Source organism: Lepidothrix coronata, unplaced genomic scaffold (assembly GCF_001604755.1).
Source record: "Lepidothrix coronata isolate B3197 unplaced genomic scaffold, Lepidothrix_coronata-1.0 Scaffold173, whole genome shotgun sequence".
Taxonomy (NCBI): domain Eukaryota; kingdom Metazoa; phylum Chordata; class Aves; order Passeriformes; family Pipridae; genus Lepidothrix; species Lepidothrix coronata.
Window position 1 is genome coordinate 438,351 of NW_016690353.1, and position 22,265 is coordinate 460,615.

Consider the following 22,265-nt stretch of genomic DNA (forward strand, 5'->3'; position numbering starts at 1 on the left):
TCCTGTGTAATTATCACTGCTCCATTTACTTATTAACAGTAAATGGAAATTCAGGCCATCAAGGGCCTGAAAAAGCTTTTTAGGAAGATGAGAGATGAGCAGATATTACCAGATATCAGTTGCTTTTGACACCGGTGACAGAGAAACAATTTCTGGGGCAACAAACTCCGGAGAGCCGTATTTGCTGTACTGAGGCTCAAAGGGGGTGATCTTCTGAGCAAACCCAAAGTCACAGATCTTCAGGTCTTCCCTCTCGGGGTAAACCATGAGGATATTCAGTGGCTATAAAATAAAATAAAATAAAATAAAATAATAAAATAAAATAAAATAAACCAAAATAAAATAAAACAAAATAAACCAAAATAAAATAAAATAAAACAAAATAAAACAAAACAAAATAAAATAAAATAAAATAATAAAATGAAATAAGAAAATAAAAGGAGAAATTTTACTTTAAAGCAGGCAATATTTTCCGTTTTAAGTAAGAAAATAATTGAATAATAACTAAATAATTCAAACATAGAATGCCCATTCCCTGACAAAGAAGAGGCTGTGAAAAGCCTGTCATTGCACATTACCTTGATGTCCAAGTGAAGGATGTTGTTGTCGTGAAGATATTTGAGTCCTTCCAAAAGTTGCTTGATATACAGTTTGACCTAAGAATCAAATTAATTATTAAAAAATTATTAAACAGTAATAGTACATAGGAGGGTCCCTGATTCCACCAATATTTGTAGTATATGAGAGAGGGAGAAATTGAACAAGAAATACTTTTAAAGCTAGAATTATCTTCTTTTATTATTCTTGCAGTTGGAATTAGATGTTAACGGAACATCACCCTGTGGAATGAAGCTGTGCCTCGTGTGTGACCCCTTTGCCCTGCTGGAACCTTCTGTATGTGAAAAAGTCCCTACTTTTTTTAAAAAAAAAGAAAAAAAAAAAACAACCAAACAAAAAAAAATCAAAACAATCCTACAAAGTTGCAAATTAAAAGAAATAAAAGAGACAAAAATCCTCAAGTTCGACAAACTTTATCAACTGTCATAACACAAACTCAGCTCTGGTTTGGTTTAAATCAGGCAAACACAAATTTTTAAAATACAAATACATCTTAAAACTATGTTGCAAACCTATTTGTTGATCACATGCAGATCCAATCAGACTATGACTGTGAACATTTATATCTAGATTTACATCCAGATTCAGCTCTGGAAGTCCTTTACCTTTGACATTTTATAGTGTCAATTGACGTGTGATCCTTAAAGATCCCTCCCAGCCCAAACCATTCTATGATGTTTCCCTCTGAGTATTCTAAGAAAAACCAATTTTCCCCATAAACGTGGGACACCTGGCTACCAGGTGGGAGATATGAAACATTTTGAACTTTGAGCACCAAGGATCTAAAAAAAAAAAAAAAAAAAAAAACCTTTTAGAAACCATTTTATCCCTGTATTTTTTTAGGCTGAATGCAATCCTGGTGGTCAAAACCACTGCCTGTTTCTAGTTACTCTCCAGAGAAACTCAACTTAGCAANAAACCATTCTATGATGTTTCCCTCTGAGTATTCTAAGAAAAACCAATTTTCCCCATAAACGTGGCACCACAAACAACGAGGTGGAAGTTTTAAAACATTTTAAACATTGAAAACCAAGGATCAAAAAAAAAAAAAAAAAAAGAACCTTTTAGAAACCATAATTTTATCCCTTTGTTTTGGGGACTTAAAGGGATAGAATTCAGTTACAAGGGGATAAATTGGTATTAAGCAAGCGAAGATACAGGAGCTCCAGGTGACAGATAGCAAAGAAATGATAATACTAGAGCAAATATAATAATATTTTTTAGGCTGAATGCAATCCTGGTGGTCAAAACCACTGCCTGTTTCTAGTTACTCTCCAGAAACTCAGCTTAGCAATGCAAGTTGTTGGGAACACATCTGAAGAGCTGATTGTGTTTTGACAGGTTGCCACTGGTTTCAAAGACATTCCTCATAAGGAAAGACATTTCTCCATAAGGAAAATGCAGGTGGAACCAACTCTGGGCTCTCAAGTGAGGGAGAGGAATTACCTCAGCTTCGGTGACCACACTCTTCTTGAACAAACGGTCCAGGAGCTCTTCGCTGGAGCATCTGACGAGGGCATTAAGGGAGAGCAGAACTGAAGGTAAAAGCTCATTTTTGCAGCAGAATTCACCAGGTGGTCTCAGGCAATGTGATGATCATTAAAATCTCTACTGCTGTGCCCTTCTGGCAGAGTTTGGGCTGCTCTAAACCCGTGCTCCTACAAGCGGGAGATAAGATCTGCAGGTTGGTAGATTTTGGTATTGCTTGTGCTAAAATCTACCTGTTGGCTACTGGGTTTTCTGGTCTGCACTGCCTTTTCCTGGTGCTCACTCAGACTGGATCTCATGGAAAAAAAAGAGTCCTTAACGTCCAGACGTTTCAGAATAGAGTTTTGATGCTTAATAACCCATTCACACTTGGATACACAAGTATGATTTTACCCAACAGTACTGCAGTGAAGCTCCCACAGAGCTGTGCCTGCAGTGCAGAGAAGGGCTGTGCACGTCCTTTTATCTCAGGCAAAACCAAAAAATTGTTAATTCATAAGTTTATTTAATAAACGGGCTTTACCCAGTACTTCTCCAGCCTCCTCAGACAAGCTGCACAGAAAAAGGATACAACTCCAGAACCAAAATCAGTGTTTTCCTTGTTTCAAACTCATCCAGGAGCCGGGTAATTCTGTCGTGGGACAGAGAGGCAAGAATGTCCCTCTCTTGGTGGGCTCGAGACTTGGTTTTGCTTCGCAGAGGGATGAACTTGGCAGCACAGGACACTCTGTTCCCTTTGTGCACAACCCGTTTCACGAAGCTGAAGCAGCCCCTGTGCAGGAATCGAAGGACACAAGCCCTGCTCAGACATGGTTTAAAGAGCAGCAGGCAGAGAGTTTTCCACATCCTGGCCTTTGACAGCTCCCCACTGCCCAGTGCTTAAATCCTCCGGCACAAAAAGCTCGTTTCCTGTCCGTGAGGTGCTGTTGCCCTCTCCTGGCTGCCTCCAAAGCGAAGCAAGGTGTCCACATAACGAGAAAAGCTATTTCAGGTGAAGCAGGTGCTGACAAAGGCTGATGCCTGCACTTATGGGCTGTATGGACTCTCCCATCCTCTGTCAGAAACCACAGGAAAGCATTCCCAGCACACCTGCAATGGGGTGACCTCCCACTTTTCCACTTTTCCACAGCTGGGCCCCCTCTGCCTCAGCAGCTTGGAAGGCCAATTAGATGTTCCCTGGCAGTGATGCTCTAGAGCTGGAAAATTCATTTACCTTCCAATTTCCTGCTTCACCTCATAATGGGCGTGGAGCTTTCTCCTGGTGGCCACTTTCTTTCCTTCTTGATCTTTCTTAGCTTTGGAAATGAAGGAAAATATAAAGGTTAATATTCAGACAGCAATGCCTTGCTAATAGTGTGCAGTTATCACAGGACAATCTAAAGCAGGAAAATGACAGAGATTCTCTGAACTTCTGAAGAGAATTAAGTGGAGCTGCTTGATAACAGAACCTGTCAATGTGAACTCTGGGGTTGCCCAGAGAAGCTGTGGCTGCCCCATCCCTGGAAGTGTTCAAGGCCAGGTTGGACAGGGCTTGGAGCAACCTGGGAACGTGAAAGGTGTCCCTGCCCATGGGACTGGGTTGGAAGGAGGTGGTCTTTAAGTTCCCTTCCAACCCAAACCACTCCAGAATTCTGTGATTTGTTTTTATACTGGATCTTGTGGTATTTAGCAATATATAAATGCACACAGGAATAGAGAGCTGATACCATACAGGTACCAGAGCACAACAACACCAGATTACATGTTGCCATGGCTATGGAAGCAACTCCTGCAGCTGAGGGAGTGGCATTACCTTCACATACAACGAGCTCTGCTTTGCACAAAACCTCCCCTCCTGAATTTTTGGCAACACAGGTATAAACACCACCATCTTCCACGGCAGCATCGTCCACCGCTAAGAAATACGTTGTCCCTTCCTTCCCCTGGTGGACTCTGTCACTGTCTGTCAGCAATGAAGTGCCCTGAAAGAAGGAAATGACATTTTAGCACTGGAAAAACCAAGATGGAAACAGATGTTTTCGCTCTTCAAGAGACAAGCTACGGGAGCAGAGCTACAACACAGACTGCTGAGGTCAGCAAATCTCCCCAGCAAAGTGCTGGCTGAAGAATCCTCCATGTCCCAGCGTTCCCATTTATAGGAATACAGGCTTGGGAGGAATCACCAGTGCCATGTGGTTGATTGTTCAGCTCTCCCAGCACACCATTCCTGAGCAGTCAGCCCAGGGAACACAAGGATCGGCTGCTTTGCTCCTGCCTGGTCTCCAGCTTGTGCTGGCACTTGTGGTGTTTGTGAGATGAGGAGCAGCTGAGGGAGCTGGGGGGGCTCAGCCTGGAGAAAAGGAGGCTCAGGAGGGACCTTCTCACTCTCTACAACTCCCTGACAGGAGGGAGGAGCCAGGTGGGGGTCAGGCTCTGCTCCCAGGGAACGAGGGACAGGACAAGAGGACATGGCATTAAGCTGTTCTGGGGGAGATTCAGGTTGGACATCAGGAGGAATTTCTCCACAGAAAGGGGGACTAATCACTGGAACAGACTACCCAGGGAAGTGGTGGAGTCCCCATCCCTGGAGCTGTCCAAGAAAGGACTGGAGGTGGCACTCACTGCTCTGGTTTAGTTGACATGGTGGTGTTTGGTCAAAGGTTGGAATCAATGGTCCTGAAGGCCTTTTCTAACCTTAAAGATTCTGTGATTCTATATATTCCTAAATGCTATGAAGAAAGGGACAGGAGGGAGTGTGTGTGACACAGAGGGCAGATTGTGAGCACTTGCAAAAGGTCCCTATGGCAGTAAAATGCAACATAAATATATATAATACAATATATACATATATGTATATAATACAATATAGGTGAAGTGAACCCTATTCCCACACATAAAATGTCAGTCTCAGAGCTGTTCCTTTTTATACTGGAGCAAATTTTAACTTAGAGCAAATCACTCCACAGCAGCACCAGCTCAGTGCTTGGTGGGAGCCAAAAAATATCAGATGTTAGAATTATTAGGAAAGGAATAAAGAATAATACACAAAGTATCATTTAATAAATCCATGGCTTGCCCATGGTTTGGTACTGTTGCAGCAATGTCCTCTGTAACCCCTTCCAGATGAGGATTGACAGAGCATGTTGGGGCTTCTTTTAGCAATATGACAAGATATGGCAGCAATATTCTAAAGAATGATAAATTATTTCTCTTTCCTTTCTGTGGGATATTCATTGTCCTTGGTCACACTCGCTTTAACAATTAGTTGCAGAAAAGATACAGAGCCTGGAAGTCAGATTGACAGTTGGAATAAACCACTCTTAATCCCATCCCCAGCCCCAAACAACAGCACACATGTCAGTGACTCTCAGGCAGGAACCAGTTTCCTTTCCTGCTCATCTTGGTCTCCAAAACCATCTGGGTTGCCCTGTCTGAAAAAGGATCCCCAGTGACACTGGAGACAACACAGGGTGAGACACAGGGATGGTGGTTCCAGTGAGAGCAGCTGGTTCCACAAACCCTACAGACATGATCCACAATCAGTTTAAGATATGTGGGATGAAAGAGCAGAAGACATTCCCTGTGGAAGTCCAGCACCAGAGTCCTTTCTGTGGTCCTCACTGTCAGCCAAAATCTGCACTCACCTTAAACCACAGCACGGTGGGCGGAGGGGTTCCCTCGATGACTGCCTGAAATTTGGCACGTTCCCCAGAGTTCACCTGCACATCCTCTATTGTCACTTGCATGTAGGGAGGACCTGGTGGGACACAAGGGTTTGCTCCATGCACAACGCCATAACTTCGTCCCCAGTGTGCTGATGTAGGTGGAGTTACTCAAATGGTGTTTATAGGATGGGCCATTTAGGGTATAACAGCTTAGTGTCAAATCAAGAGGTACCACAGCAACATATTTGGGTTTCTTTATACTGGCATTACTTTTAGGCTTCTTATCTTCAGGGTTACCTATTATTTTTTTGTTTAATTAAGTTACCACTTAAAAAAAATTGGAATTGTTTAAAAAAAGCAGTCGTGGGGAGTTGATACCAAAAGAGAAGACAGTGGCAATTGTGGAAGGTGGGAGAGGGAAACAGGGTGTGCTCTTACTTGCTGGGGTCTTCTCCTCAGTCTTATACACACGAGTTCTTTCCGTGGTCTCAATATAAACTTCACTGTGCACATCCCAGACCACGTCTCCTTCTCTCCTGTACCAGCCTCCTGTCCCTGCCTCTGGTGAGGTTCTGCCATGAAGCCCAAGAGAAAAGATCAAGACATTGTCACATACAGCGACAAGAGGTGCAGGATTTCCCCTGCCATGGACCTGTTTAACCAGCAGACAAAGAGTTATTTACTTAAAATTAACACAAGAGGAACTTCGGTTTGGGGGAATGAATTTCTCTCCAACCTCTTCTACCCTTCTTTGACAAAGCACGTGCCACCAGGATTCTAAAAATTATGACAAACCTACAAGAATCTGTTCAAGTCACCACCTGGTTCCTCCACAACAGAGAACTTGATTTTCTTGCAGCAGAGTCTGCCCCACTCAGAAATCCCTATGTGTTATATCAATCTATTGGGATGGCATTTACCTGTCGATGGGAACGGTGCGTTCCCGAGCGCTTCCGTCTCCAGCAGCTGTGTCTTCCTGGGAAGGACCAGGGCTGGGCTTTGGCACACTTGGTTCTTCAGCTGAAACCTGCCTCTGTGCTTTGTCTGGCAGCAGAAACAGGGCAAGTTAAACATGTCACCTATGACAGCACACCTGAAACCCAGAGCAAGCCTTTGGGGCCTTCTCTAGTCTGCCTGGAGTTGGAACCGAGTCCAGCTGAGTCCAGCTGAGTGCAGTCACTGAAGCTCAGAGGAGATTTCGGCCCTTTTGCAAAGATCACATGAAGCAAAGGGGTTGAACATCAGAGAGACCGAATGGAGGCACGTTTCTGACTGGGAAATACTAACTTTTCTGTAAGGAAGCACACACAGACAAGAGATGGGAAAGGCAGTCTGTAGGGACAGGGAGAAACAGGACAACTGGAAGGATACTGTGGGTTCATCCATCCTTTATAGGAGATAATTTATCTGTGTTGGAGTTCCAGCTCATGGCTGTGATGAAATCATAGAATCACAGAACTGTTTAGGTTGGAAAAGACCTTTTAGGTCATCGAGCCCAACCATTAACCCAGCACTGCCAAGGCCAGCACTAAACCATGTCCCCAGGTGCCACATCTACACACCTTTAAATATATCCAGGGAAACCCAACATTAGCTTTGTACACATGAATGTTTCAATTAAACCTTGTTAGGAGAACAGCTCTTGACTCACTGCTGTGATCACAGACAGCATCAGTGACATGATTAAACTCACATCAATGTAAAAGTGGTGGTCAAAGCAGGTCCTGGGTGGGGATATGATTAATCTGGAGAAAATATGGAGGCACATTCTTGCAGAGAACCATGTGTTATTTTAACATCAGCATTGCTGCACCTCCACTGGGTTCTTGGAAAATGTCTTCGTGGGGCTCTAAGTTACACCAGAACAAGGTTTGGCATCTGGGGCTTATAGGAACAAGGAAACAAAAATTTGGTGCAGCTTGGTGGCAGTTTAGGTATTTTTCAACTTTTTTAGTTAATTATTTTATGAGACATATCTTTAAAACCTGTTTTGATCTTCCATTCCAAAAGTACCCGACTGTCTTCTGATATTGGAATTACACCATAGGATAAAGTGCATCATCTCCTTTTCCATTTTATGAGAAAAAGTTAAGTCAAGAGGGGTCTTCCTCCCAGCAGGAAGAGCCTTTTTGGGGAGCATTTAATGGATGTTTGGTGCTGAATGGTTTTGGAAAAAAGCAGCAGTTTCTAGAAATCACAGAAAACAGCTTTATGGGGATGGAAAAAGTGGTTATTCAAGACATTGCTCACAGGTTAGTGGGATTGTGCTTTCTTATCACTATCGAAATATTTGCCTTCTTTTTAATCAAAGCATGTGATCATAGGGACAGTTGTCAAGTCTCCATCTGATTAAAATAACTCTCCATAAAATATTTAATTTTGCCCAATGAAAAACCTGCAAAACCATCTCATTCACTATTGTATTTCCTCTGTAGTTATGACTAAGGAAATAATCTACTAGTTGACGTTTTACTTCAGATTTTTGAGTCATCCTGCTTCACCAGGCTATTATTGCCAAGGATGATTTCCTACTAGAAAGGAAAAAAAAAGGTTTTAAAGTCCTGTCATTTTTTTGTGCCGTTATTTTGGGTCTGATTCCCTGACCAGCTTTTATCCTTGTTCAGTTTTAAACAAGAATATCTTATTTTTTAAACAGTATTTGGATCTGAGGCTGAGGGTTACTTGAGAGAACAGTTATTCTGACTTGACACAGAGACAGCTGAGACAAGTTGTTATGGCAGAAGCAGAAGGAAGAGTGGAAGGGTTGTCTCTCATTTGGGATTTTTTGAAAACAATGGAAAAACAAAGGACTCGATATCTTGGCAAGACACAGTCACACACATCACTGGGTTTAGTCACACAGGAGCTGCTAAGGAGTCTGTCAAGGCTCCAGGGTCAGTGAAATTCAGCTGAACTTGATGCACTGAACATCCTGTAAAACTTCTGCCAGCGGATCCAGGGGTGTTAAACACATTTCCAGCTTGTTTATGGCAAAAACTAAAGCAACTGCCCTCACCCACCCCACCAAACCAAACCCCAAATAACTTCTACAAATGTAAAGGAGGGATCTCATCCCACCTTCTCCCTGAAAAATATTTGAAGCAAGACAAGGGACAAAAGCCCAAAGTTGGAAAAGATCCCCATTCCCTCCATTTTGGGCAGGTGATGACCCAAACTCTACTTCAGACATGATTTTCAAACATCTCCTGTTTCCTGAAAGATCTGCCCCGTTCTTATATCCAACCTAACCCCAACCCACACCCCCATGTTTCTTGGGGTCTGAATGTCCTCTCTTAATTTTCGTCTGCTCAAAACACACTGAAACAGAAAAATTAGGTAAAAAATATCTTTGCTGGCACGTTCAGTGTTTCTCTCTCTCTTGACTCCCACGGGACCTCTCCCAGATCCATGCCCAACCTACCATGGCCTCCAGGAGCCTGGGTTTGGGTGCTGGCTTCATGAACCAGCACAGGGGGCCCAGCTGATGTTTCTGAGAGGTCTGCAGGAACAGACCCAGGAAGGCCAAGGCCACCTTCTCCTCTCATGCCCAGGGGAAGAGTCACCAGCATTGACGCCGAGTCCATGAGTGTCCTCAGGGCTGTCTTGATCTCCTTATCGGCGCGTTGGAGCGAGGCCTGGACAGAAGTCTCCATCCTTGGCTGTGGGGGAGTCATTCCTACAGGCAAGAACAACAGCTTTTCTCTCTCAAGGGCAAAAAGAAAACAGCAGCACCGCCCAACCCATGGGAATCTTTGCAATTGTATCGTTTGACTCTCCTAGAGCAGAAGGTTGATGTGGAAACGCTTATTCCAGCAAGAGGGAATGTGGCTGAGACTTGGAATAAGAAGGTTAGCACAATGTGTTTTGGAAAGAGGTGTCCCCCCAGGCTGAGGACACTGTGCCACACTGTGTACACATGTGGGGTCTCCCTAGACAGTGGAACAAAGGATTCATCTTCTGGCTCAACCCTATGTTGGCTGGTCAAAAATACCTTTATTAATCATAGAATATCCTGAACCGGAAGGGACCCACAAGGATCATCAAAGTCCAACTCCTGGCCCTGCACAGCACGATCCCAACAATCCCACCCCGTCCCTGACAGTGTTGTCCAAACACTCCCTGAGCTCTGGCAGCCTTGGGGCCATGCCCACTGCCCTGGGGAGCCTGGTCAGTGCCAACCACCCTCTGGGGGAGGAACTAATCACTGGTTAAGACCAATGATCTGAACCCACTGCACTGATACAGATCCTATGTGCCAGGAGGACGTTGTCCTCACAGGGAAGAAGGAGGGAAAAGGCACCAGTGTCATCAGTGGCTCTGGAGAAGGGCAGGGGAAAGAAGGGAAGGTTTTTCTGCTTCATGATAGGACAGCAGAAAAGCTGTTCTTTGCTCCTGAGTGAGGTGTTTGTCCTACTTTACCATTTCTGGATATTTTCGCTGGACTTTGCTGCAGGAGGTACCTGAGACCTTTAAGTCTGTTCTCAGCTATGCCTTTACAAGATACCCCAGAAGTGAAGTCATCAGGTCTGTACAGTCATGCCCAGCAGTGGTGCAGAGGAGAGCATCATACAGAGGAAGAGGTAACTCCTGCCTCAAGAAACTCACTGTCTTGAAGGCAGAGAGAAGACAGAAGCTTTAAACACCGAAAAATGGACTTCCAAAGCATAAGTTTTTGTAGAATGGCCACCCAGAAGACAAATAGCATGGTTTCACCCCCACCCAGTGATGGTAGAAGCAGCTACTCTAGAATGGGATCATAGGAGCTCAGGAGTTCATCTCATCAATTGACTGCCCAATAAACCTTCCACAGATCTTGAAGAGGTACAACAAAGGGACAGATGATGTTTAGGGAAGCCCTCAAGTGACCATCAAGGCAGGCAAAATGCATGTCAGATAAAGAGAAATCATCATGTTCACGATGTGATTGCTCACCAAGCAAGAGAGAAAATTCAAACCCTCGTGGGGTTCAAGAAAAAATGTGAGCCCTTGGAACAAAGATCTCTGACCTGTTTAATGTCATTGACATGTGAGCATATCCTGTAGCTGTTTAGAATCTGCTCCTTTCCCATCCTTAAGGAAGTAGATTCTCATGATAGGTCAAGTTTGGATCAGCTCCCTTCGAAGACACGTCGCTTGTTTTTTGTTTTCAATGATCATAGTGGTTATGAAATATTTATTTTCTAAATTTTTTGATGGAAAAAGCAAGTTTTGCTCACTCGGTGCCCCAGACTGACCCTCCGTGTTTGTCAGCACTGGGATGGGTGGAAGATTTTAAGTATTTTCCTAGAGAAGTATTTCGATTCCCTGGTGTTCCTGTTGTGATTGCTGCCAGCTGGTGCTGACCTGTGAGCTGAGCAGCTGCCAACAAGGGATCTCTTTGGAAAGGTATGAAACGCTCAGGATCTCTCAGTGAGGAAATACATAGAGATATAGAGGCTATATATAATCACAGGTCTCCTCCATGCTGCTAAAACCACCACTTTCACAGCTGTTTAGGGATGTTACACCACCTTCTTCCTTCTTTAGGACACTGATTCAAGCTGCTGACCTGAGGAACTTCAATATCCACCGAGGTACATGGAACCAACACCACAGTGATGACACACCCGTGATGGACAAAAATTCCCAGTTCTAAAATCCCACCCTTGAACCTTTCCACCCCACATCTCCTTCAGCCCACAGCCAGGGAATTGTGTCAAGACTGGCATGCATTTTGAAGTTCCAGTTCGGTCTCAGAGAAGGACCCAAGAGGACAAATATCATTCAAGATTATTGACTCATAGGCCTGAGCTGGAAATATCCCTAAGAACAGATCCTTCCACTCCAACAGTTCTGAAACTTCCTATAAAAAAAGGAGCCAGAGCCCAACTGAATTATTGTTCTTGGGCCATGATCCAGCTCCTGCTGAAGTCAGGGGGAGAAGAGGATGAGCTGATGGAATATCAAATGCCATAACAAAGAACACAGAAAACCAAGGAGTTCAGTGACAGCTGATGCAAGACATTTATTGATATAAACTCAGCACTTAACAGCGTATCTTGCATTGGATTTTTTTTTTTTGGTGTGTGTTTTTTTTTTTCTTTTTGTACCTCAAGCAAACTGAAGTTTCCACTTTATTAATACCCATTTACCTGCAGGAATTTTAGTAAAACATCCACTGTATTAAAATCTTTCATACAGCTGTATGTTTTCATCTACAAGAAATAAATCCCTACACGTCTCATTAGTTATCTACAGAGTTTAATCACTTACAAGCATAATTTTTAACCTCTAGGAAAATATTTTGAAGGTATATGTAATGAACTTTTCATAAACCTTTCACTTTTTGAACAGAGGATTTTAAAAATTTCTCTCAATTGATTCTCTGTTGCTTAAATTTCAAAAGAAAATGTAAACAGATGTTAATTGCTTTGAGCTAATGAATCAAAGTATAATTATTTCTTCTATGACCATCTGAACTGCAGCCTTAGTGTCTTTAGAAAAACCTGAGCATCAACCACAACAGGAGGAAACCTCCCATTCCTTTACACATCTTCATTAACTTTTGAATGAATATCATATTTTAAAAGCTTATCACAGGGCAAATTCTTTTCTCAGCAGTATCTTTGTAAATCTGAACGAAACCCACTTCCTTCAGTGGAATTTTTCTAGATTGATACTGGAATAACTGAGATCAGAATCAGGCCCAATATAAAAGAAATATTTCCAGTTTTGAAAGTATTTCCCCGTTGTGTGTCTGTTACTTTCCAATGTACAGTGCAATATATGAAAAAAGCACTAATATATATATCCATTGTATTGCTGATTATAAAACAAACAGTATAAACCAAGGAGATGTTATAAAAAATCGGGAGAGTACCATAAAGGAAGCTTGATTTCCTTCACCACACATAACCCCTGGAAAAGCATCCTATATCATGAAGGTAGTGCACGTTATATTCCACACAACATCCTGTCTGGATGCAGAGAGTGAAAGGCTGTGAAATCACTGCGTTCATTTTAGTCAGCACATGATCAAGGTGCAGCCACGGAAGGGAAAAAAGATAACGTGTTCTTTTCTGCAAGCACCTTCTGTGAATTCAGTCCCTGTCAGCAGGAATATTTTGCCAAGACTCCAGAACAAGCTCCTCGATATTACCTGGCCGGGAAACACTGAGACAACACCACACACACATTCCCAAGGCAGAAACTCGCTCCATCCTCCCTCCTCAGGCTGCTGGGAAATCCAGCAGTGCCTGGGCATTTCTGGTTTCCCTACACCACCAAAGGGAAAACATTTCCTGTTGCAACACTTGTAGAGAACTCAGCTAGGACAAAGTGTGGGGATTTTTCACCCTACCCCTCTGTCAGCCACAGGGCCAGCGCTTGGTCCTGCTGAGATCAATGACGAACTCCATCTGACTTCAACTGGCACCAAGGTTGGGTCTGTGAGCTCCTTTCTTTCCAGAGCTGAGCAGCTTGTTGAAGGTCTGTGCAACACCCCTTTTGGGGGAAGCCAACAGGAATGGGCTCAGTGCATCTCAGCCTTCCCCTCCACCTGCATTCCCACTGCAGAGCTCCAGAGGAACTCCACAGAAAGCAATCCCTCTACAAGACATCCCAGCATTCCGGGTCACAGTAACACGATGCAACTGCAACGGGCAACCCAATACATTTTGAACAGATCTATTTTTCAACCAAACATTTATGGTAAAGCTCTCTTTTCTTTTTTTCTTATTTTTTTTTCTTTTAAATGTATTTTTGTGCTCCTGCTACTTTGCTGTAGCTCAGTGGTAAATTCCTCTCAGCACGTATAGGATACGTCATCCATCCATCTGTTAGCAGGAATGTTTCACCACTGGCATGTGCAGGAGACCAAATACTAGTCCAGTAATATTTATTGGCAAAGACCACATTTGTGATTCATTTAAGATCACATTTGTGATTCACTGCACGTGTTAGTGCTTGATTGCAGGTACAGAAATCATTTTGTGCAGCACTTAAACCTTTAAGTGCACATAAAGTAAATTATATTTTAAAAGATATGGTATATAAATGCTATATAAATCCACTTCACTAGAATGCAGAATAATGAAACCTACATTATTAGACAACTAGGAAGTGGATTTGAAAATATCAGTCATTTAAAAAAAATAGTCTTTTTCACTTAAAGCAGAACAACAAAACTCTTGTTTCCTCATGACAGTGGGATTTTCACCACTGACTTTAGTAAAACTGGGATGTTAACCAAAAGGCCTGAGCAGCCTTTTGCATCCCTAGTAAATGTAATATTTACTATATATATTTAATTCCATGGCAGGAGTTTAGACTAATGTAACCAGACTGTACGTGTTGAAAGGTTTATGAAGAAATTTTGGTAGAGCTAAGTGGTGTCAAAAGTGTAGAGCAGAGTCAAAGCAATGTGAAGCTTCATGACCTTTGGGCCCACACAGTGACAGGAGACACTTTAGCTGGAAAAAATCCTCCTATCCTGGGCTGCTGAAAGATGCTGAAAAGCTTGTTTTTCACCTTCTTGCCACACCGTGAATTGGCGCATGAAACAATTTTTAAGTTCATGGACAAAAACGCACTTTTCCACTCATACTTCTGTCATAGGTAGAAGAATCAGGCTTTTCCTAAACCTACCATCACTGCCCCACTATGGAATGATATATGTTCACCTCGGTCAAAGCCTTTAAAGCTACAAACTGTTCTGACAGACTGTTCCCTTTAAGACTGGAAAAGCTCGCCATATGGTACTTAAACGTATTTTCCTCCAAGGTATTCCCTTGTAATCCTTGCCACCAATCCCCCTCGCCTACGACGACTTCGATTATTTATTTTTTTTTTTAATTGTTTTTTATACAAAAAGCCGCTTTCTCTTTTTTTTTTTTGCGTTAAAAATCATGCTCGCATCCGGCTCAGCTCTGGGACAGGTCTTCTGCGCTGATGTGCAAGGTGACGGGCTCGCCCACGGTCCCGTAGCTGAGGGTTCTGGTGGAAACTTCAGTTTTAAAGCTTGACTGGCCGTTGTCTGCCGAGCGCTGGACTTCGGTGCAGAAGGAGGGTTTCACCGTGAAGGAAGGGCCCGGAGGAGCCGCCGCCGCCGCCGGGCGGGAATCGCTCACACGGAAGGAGATGTTGGAGGGGGTCACCCGGGACGCCGACACGAACACGCCCCCAGGGACGTGCTCCTCGTACTGGCTGAAGAACCTCTGCCTGGGCTCGGGCACCACGGGCCTGCCCAGGTTCAGCAGCACCGGCTTCCCGATGGTCGGCTCGTTGATCTCCGTCTGGAGCACTGAGATCTCGCAGGGCCGCTCCGCCGCGGGCACCTGGTCGTCGCACCTGTAGGTCTCGCCCTCCTGGGGGACGTAATCCTCGAGGTCCTCCAGAGTTAGGATTTTGCCGTTGTGGGTTAAGATCTTGCGGTCCCGGGTGCTGATGTCGTCCGCCCGCGGCTCCTCGGGCTCGTCGACTATGACGACGGTGTCATCCTCGTTGTCCTCTTGCATCACTTCAGCAACCCCCTCATCCACAGGCCAAGACACATCTGGCTCATCCACCTCCTCCTTAACCTCTGGACTCTCCAGGGAGAACACAAGTTCGTGTTGGTCTCCAGCAGCTGCCTCAAAAGTGAAGACCAAAGGCTCCCCCCCACAGGCGAGCAGCGGGCAGGCAGCGTCTGACCCACAGTCAGCACTTGCTTCCTGCGGGAAGCTCTTTCCTTCGGTTCCACAATCCACGAATGAATCATTTCCTACTTGCTCGGACCCACACGGGGAGTTTCTGTCTTCGTTGCTGACCTGAGGCCCTTCCTGCTCGGTTGTGTACACCAGGGGCTGGATGTCACCTTCAGAGAGCCCCTCACTGGGCAGAGATTTTGACTGTTCCACCAACTTATTGTTGGAGTTGTTTGTGTTTGGATCATCTTCTGGGGAACGCCTCGGCCTTGAGCTGGGAAAAGTGAATGTCAACACCCCTGACTCATCTTTTTCTTGTTTCACTGGGGAAGAGCCTCTTTTCCTTGCGGGTTTTGGCGATTTTTTCACCTTGAATTCAATTATTTCTTCCACTTCGACCCATTTGGGCTTTTTCTCCTCCACCTTGCTCTCTACAACCTCTCTCGCTGCTGCTCCTTGCCTGTCCTCTGGTTCTGTGACGTAAAGCCTGGGCACAGCAGACTTGGGTGCTGCCTCTTGGTCATGCCTGTGGACGGGCTGCCTGATCTTGGAGACAAAAACCGGCTCCGGAGTCGGCTCCGCCCTTGGGGAGCGGGAAGGAGAATGACCCGAGGGAGAACGAGCAGGAGAAACCCTTCCCCTTTGTCTTGGGCTCTTCACCACAGTGGTTATGGTTTCCTCTCTGATGACAGAAAGGGTTGGAACGGAGTTGGCGGGAAGACGAGACTTTTTTGGGAGCCACACTCCATCAGCACATGCCGTGGTCACTCGGGGCACTGCAGTGGGGTTAGTTTTGGGAGCACTCCAGCCTTTGGTGAAGCAGGTCATGTTGGGAGGGGGACACACACAACTCACACACCCACATGCCCATCTCCACCTCCTTTCTGATCCAGGGAAAACCTCAGTGCCTTTTCCCCAGGTGAACCCCATTAACCCCTTGAGTGCATGAACACACAACAAGCAGGTCCAGCTGAGAATGTTCTTCCTGTGCTTGTGTTGGCCATCTACTGTTCTACTTTGGACCCACAGAGCAGTTTCACCCCAACATTTTAAATACTTTAACCTTTTCCTTATCCTTGGCTAAAATCCTGGATTTATCCACGTCAATGGCTAAATGCCCTTTATTACAGTAGGGTCAGCAGCTTTCTCTTTTTTAATAAATGTAACATATCTCTATTTTGTTCATCAAAGCTCTTTGAGGCCAGAGATCTGCATTTCCAGGCACAGAACAGTTGCATTAGAAGGGAATTAACCCTTAACATGTGCAGACAACCAGGAAAAGAAAGTTAAAACATTTCCTGCACGAGTCATCTGTGCCAAAATGAATTTATTTTTACCCTTCATAGAATTATCTATCATTGCAGACACAGCCTAATCCTACTAACTCCAGTTGACACAGGAACACCAACCAATATGGGATGCATGATTATGATTTCTCAGCGTATTTCTGCTGGCCTTACTTTAGATTTTTTGACATATCCAAAGCAGGTGGGACTTCAGGGATGGTGTAGAGGCCTCATCCCTGTAAAACATCCAAGGTCAAGTTGGACAGGGCTCTGAGTAACCTGATCTAGTTGAAAATGTCCCTGCTCAACATAGGGGTTTAGACTAGATCAGCTTTAAAGCTCTCTTCTACCCCAATATCTAAACCTAGACTTAAATGCTTTTAATTTATATGTTTAACGTGCAGTTTTTCCTGCAGGTTTTTCTGTGGAGTTTCTTACGTGGCAAAAATTGCAGGTAAGGACAGCATTTGCTTTGCAAGCACAAGGAAGATAATGCTCTGCTGCTGGATCTGTGGAAATCACAGGAAAAGCTCATTTTGCTTCTGTGTCGAGATTCTGTCCCTCCGTCCAAGGAATGGGATTAAAAAAATAGAATTAACTTGAAGTTAAAAGCAATGGCCTGAACTGAGTTTACAAATCCAGGCTGGTATTGCCTTCTCCTACAGAGAACAGATTTCTTTCCACCATCAACCTTTCCCTTTAAGGATGGGGTGAGGTCCAGAACTGGATCAGCTACAGTGAGATTTATTTCCTTCCAGAACGTTCTCTCTTTCCCTGCTCATTTCCACTGCTTTACTCATTCCCCAATTTTTTTTGTAGACCTCGAAGGTCTGTGCAGAGCCTTCAGAATGGCCACGGGGCCTTTCTGAATTACACAAAACTGAATCATTTTAGATAAAGATGCAAATGAATCCTGGTGTGCTTGCCCCACACTTTGCAAGGTTCAAAAGCTTTTTTTGGGGGGGTGTCTGGGATTTGCATATACAGAACATTGTTCAATCCCATCTCTCAATTATCTCTTATTTTCTGCCAGTAGTTTCAAAGTTCCTCAGCTCCCTACACATTAAGGAGAGCTGGAATGTGCCCTTAGAGAGTTGTTCCCAAATTTTATCCCGTCAGTGTCCCAATTCCAGCTGAGTCCACTCTTACAAAAGTTCATGACCTCGAGAGGAGGGGAATTGTTCTGAGATCCTGCTCGTAAATTTACCAACCTCTTTCGAGGCTGCAGCCTTTCATTTAGGAATCCCATCTTCTTATAAGCCCCTGATCCCAAATGGACCAAGCGCCTGGATCTTGAGAAATAGTCACCACAGAAAATAATAACAAAAATAAAAGATAAGCAGCTCTTCTGGCAACTTCAGTTGCCATCTTGCACATTCTGCTCACCAACCAAAGTAAAATAAGTCAACTTAAGCACCATGTCCAAGTCAAGGACTGATTTTAGCAATAGTACAACCTTGGAGGTAATCTATTTTCCCAAAATATCCGTTCTACAGTTATTTACTGCCATCAGGACATGATTTGAATAGTTTTGGGGTGCTGTGAAGGCCTATCACACAAGGACAGTGTTGCCCTTCCCACACATGAAGCAATTTTATAATTTATTCCTTTTTTATAATGTACTTCTTTTTTATAATGTATTTCTTTTCTATAATGTATTTCTTTTTTATAATGTATTTTTTTATAATGTACTTCTTTAATAATGTATTTCTTTTTTATAATGTACTTCTTTAATAATGTATTTCTTTTTTATAATGTACTTCTTTTTTATAATGTATTTCTTCATGATATTTAGAGAGAAGAAGATAAATTGGGATTTTAATGAGCTCCTGGTCTACATATGACTGAGAAAATACTTCTTTTTGCTGCTATTTATGTGTATTATAGGTATCCAATACAAACCAGACTCAAAGTATCCTAAAAGACCATGTCATTATCAGGACAAAAATTCAAATTAGAAATAGAAGGGGATGAAAATATTCATCTTCCTTCTGCTTCATCATAAAAGGCTTTCCTGAGAAATTTAAAATAGAAAGCCAGAAGAAACCACTGTGAGTTGTGAGATATTTGTTAAATTGATAGATATTTGCAGGTGGACAGTTCTCAAAGCTGGTTTGTTTTCAACACTGAATATTTTTCACGTGTAATATCCTCAAATACCTGCCCCAGGCTGTGTCTGAACCAGTGCTGCTATTTTTTAAAAGGGATTTAAAGCATTTTTTTTCCAAAGGTGATCACTTTACACAGCTCAGAACTCTGTGGGATCCAGTGGGATGGGAATGAACACACTTGCATGGCCAATGAACACAAGCTTGTTATTGGATCATGCAGAGGCAGCAAAGCAAAACACAAATGTTACCCAAAAAAAAAAAAAAAAAAAAAAAAAAATAAAAAATCAGCACTTACATGATGATGGTTTTCTTGGGCACTTTAGTCTCTTGTTCAGTGACTACAAAGAAAACAGTATGAACAGCATGGGGTTAAAGAAAGGCAAAAGCTGAAATGATTAAATTATCTTTGCTCAGTTAAATCAAAATAAACCGGAGTGAAAACCAACCAACTGTACCATCCCATCCATGCTTTCTGTGGTTATTTCCAGCATCATCCTTAGTGTTTCTCACCAAGAATGAGAATCCAGAATGTTCTCTGAGCAGTGAATAATTTAGCTTTGAAATTAAATATTTTGTGCAGAGAGAGGTATGGCAAAAAATCTGTTTATTCTACCATTTTGGTTTGGCAGGTCAGAGCTAGAAAACAAGGTCCTTATTTAATATTTTTATCCTATAAATAAGGAAGTGATGGTGTCAGAAACCTGAAAATGCCTCAGCCTGGAAAATCCCGGAGAGCTGAAATTCTTTCAACTGTGATTTCACTTCCTAGAAAAAGAGTTTCCCCAAACTGAATTGTTGCCAAGCTTTTGTGGACTTGATGTAAAACCCAAGCTGATAACAATGACAACTAAAATCATTATCATCAGTACAGAAAATCAGCATTAAAAAAACCCCAAATCCTTGGAAACCCAGGAGAGCCCTGTTATCCATCTGTGTCTGCTCCTTTTTTGTCTCTTTTTTGCTCTAATTTGCAATTTTTCCTGACCCTTCTCCCATAACAAACTGGAAGCTGTTGATGCATATCAAGATCAAAAGTAATGATCGAAGGATTCTGCAACTATTTTTTAAAACTGACATTTTTATAAAGCAGAAAGATACCATTTGAAGAACTAATTGAGATTTTCAGCAGCTTTCCCATCCTATCTGCTGGAATAATATAAAGGCACTGTTTGAACCAGGCTGTTTTGAACACACTCTGAACTGCTGAACCTGTTTGAGGTCTAGAAAAAAACCACCACCAAGCCCCACTTTTTATTTAATAAACTAGTAAAATTCCTAAAAAACCCTATAATTTAATTCTCAAAGTAATTTGTCTAGCAATTGGTTTTAATTTTATATTGGTTTTCCATTTTATAATCAATAAGCTCTGGTAATTCTCAGTTGGAGCCATTTAAGTGAACTGCCACTTAAAAATATGTCTATAAAATCACACCCACTTCTTGCCCAGGGAATTTGGAGTCTCTGTATTATTTGCTAAATAACTGGTGATTAGTGCTGATGTTTTCAATGGTGCCTCAAACCTGCCCTGGTTGAAAATTAAAAATACATTTGCAATATTAGATGGAATACTTCAACCTAATTTTCCTTCTGCTTCACTTCCAAGGGCTCTTTCCTGCCTCAGGTGAAAACACAAATCCCATCATAACAAAAACCAATTTCGTGCAAATGTTGATGTTAATGTCTGACCTAGAGCTCACGTTTTCTTTGCAGAGCTTTGTCTCATTTATGCCTGTAAAACTCTGGAATGATTTCCTCTAGAATGGAAGGAATTGCTGCAGAATCGGGTGGGTTTAAACGAAATCTGTTTGGGAATTTTGACTTTACGCTTTCTGGGTAAGCAAAGGGCAAAATTGTTTTCAAGTATTTATCCCTGAACACAATTACAATATGACCATTTACCTATCCCTAATTCATATTATTTTTTTGTATAATTCAAACCCTTTTTTTAATGGTGGAATGATAATTATGCAATGATGGCAGATGAACTGAGCGCTCAAAAAACTCGCTGCACCCAGGTTTGAGATTTTCATTGAATTTTCAAATAATATTGTGCAATTTTTACACAACTTTTAGAAAATCTCATCAAACAATATCACGAAATTAACCCATAAGCGGTATCTGAGTAAAGACTCTTTAAGAGTGAAGAGTTCCGATGTAAATAAGTGTTAACTAATTTGATTATACACCTGAAAATAGGTGGTTCATACAATTATTTTAACAGCAACTGTGTTGAGGTGAGAATCAAATAATAACAAATTAAATAATTGGATAAATCTAATGAAATCTCAAAATGTCTGTGAGGAAAAAGTCTCTTTAATGTTTATTAATGCCCGCTCCTGCAGGCCTCCCAAATTACCCTGAGCACAATATTTTTATATGGAACAGGTGTCAAAGGGCTTCAATATTCAAAAGTTCAGCAGGCCTGGGATGAGAAAGCTGAAAATAAAGTCAAATTTTTTATGTGTTATCCAAGGTGTGAGGGAGGATTTGAGCAATCCTATGTGAAGGATAGAACCACATGAAAGTAGGATGAGAGAATTTGGGTTTCTCTTTTGGTTTTAGGTTGTTGTTTTTGTCGTTTTGTTTTGTTTTGTTTTGTTTTCCCCCCGAGAGGAAAATATTCTGCATTCCACTTTAGCACCGGATTTATCATTTCAACTTTTCAAAAGCGTTTTAGGAAAAAAAAAACAGCTTTGCAAAGCAGGAGCCCCTGATAAGCAGGTTAAAAGCTGGAAGCATTAGGATCAGCCAGTGCTTCTACAGGACCAGACTCCTCCTCGGTTAATAGATTAAAACATTGACTTACAAGTGATGAAACATTTAGGATAAGCGAATTCTGAATGGATGAAAGGTGCTTTATGGCCTTTATTACAACTTCTAAGTCTGTTTTCTCCACTCACAGGAGCATAAACCTATTTTTCCTGACGTGAACCACGGGAGCACTGCTCCACTTTCACCCCTCTCTGCTACACTTTGGAGATTAATCAGCAGCAGGGGATGCACAAACCTGACATGAACTGCTGAAGCTGAACCTAAAATGAGCAATTCACACAATCACAGGACCATTAATGTTGGAAAAGACTCTTAAAATCATCGAGTCCAACTGCTCAGCCAGCACTGCCACCGTGTCCCCAAGTGCCACATCTACAAGTCTTCAAAATATTAGTGACTCAGTTCATGGAGACAACAGTTTCCTAAATTGTGTGAATGAAATTCAAGTGTTTTGATCTCTCTCTCTCTCAAAAAAAAAAAAAAAAAAAAAAACCCAAACAAAAAACAAAACCAACCCTAAAACAAACCAACGAAAAGGCTCCACTCCTGCAATGACTGACATGGTTGCAAAGGCAGATTGAATTTGCTCTGAGAACCACGTGGTCAGCCTAAAAATGTCACTAACCCGTGGTGACAACAGAATAAAAATAATGAGATAAATACCTTAATCACCACCCTAAACAG

At 42.5% G+C, this 22,265-nt stretch overlaps 1 protein-coding gene across 1 annotated transcript in view; it reads right to left on the bottom strand.

Annotated features, from left to right (window-relative positions):
* The window catches only part of OBSCN (obscurin, cytoskeletal calmodulin and titin-interacting RhoGEF), a 187,812-nt gene that overhangs the window by 20,509 nt on the left and 145,038 nt on the right, over nt 1-22,265 (bottom strand). The window contains 10 exon segments of the mRNA XM_017830010.1: nt 110-282; nt 579-656; nt 2,065-2,125; nt 2,678-2,878; nt 3,320-3,401; nt 3,899-4,067; nt 5,730-5,842; nt 6,189-6,322; nt 6,671-6,794; nt 9,172-9,426. Of these exon segments, the coding sequence (XP_017685499.1) occupies nt 110-282; nt 579-656; nt 2,065-2,125; nt 2,678-2,878; nt 3,320-3,401; nt 3,899-4,067; nt 5,730-5,842; nt 6,189-6,322; nt 6,671-6,794; nt 9,172-9,426 (1,390 nt within the window).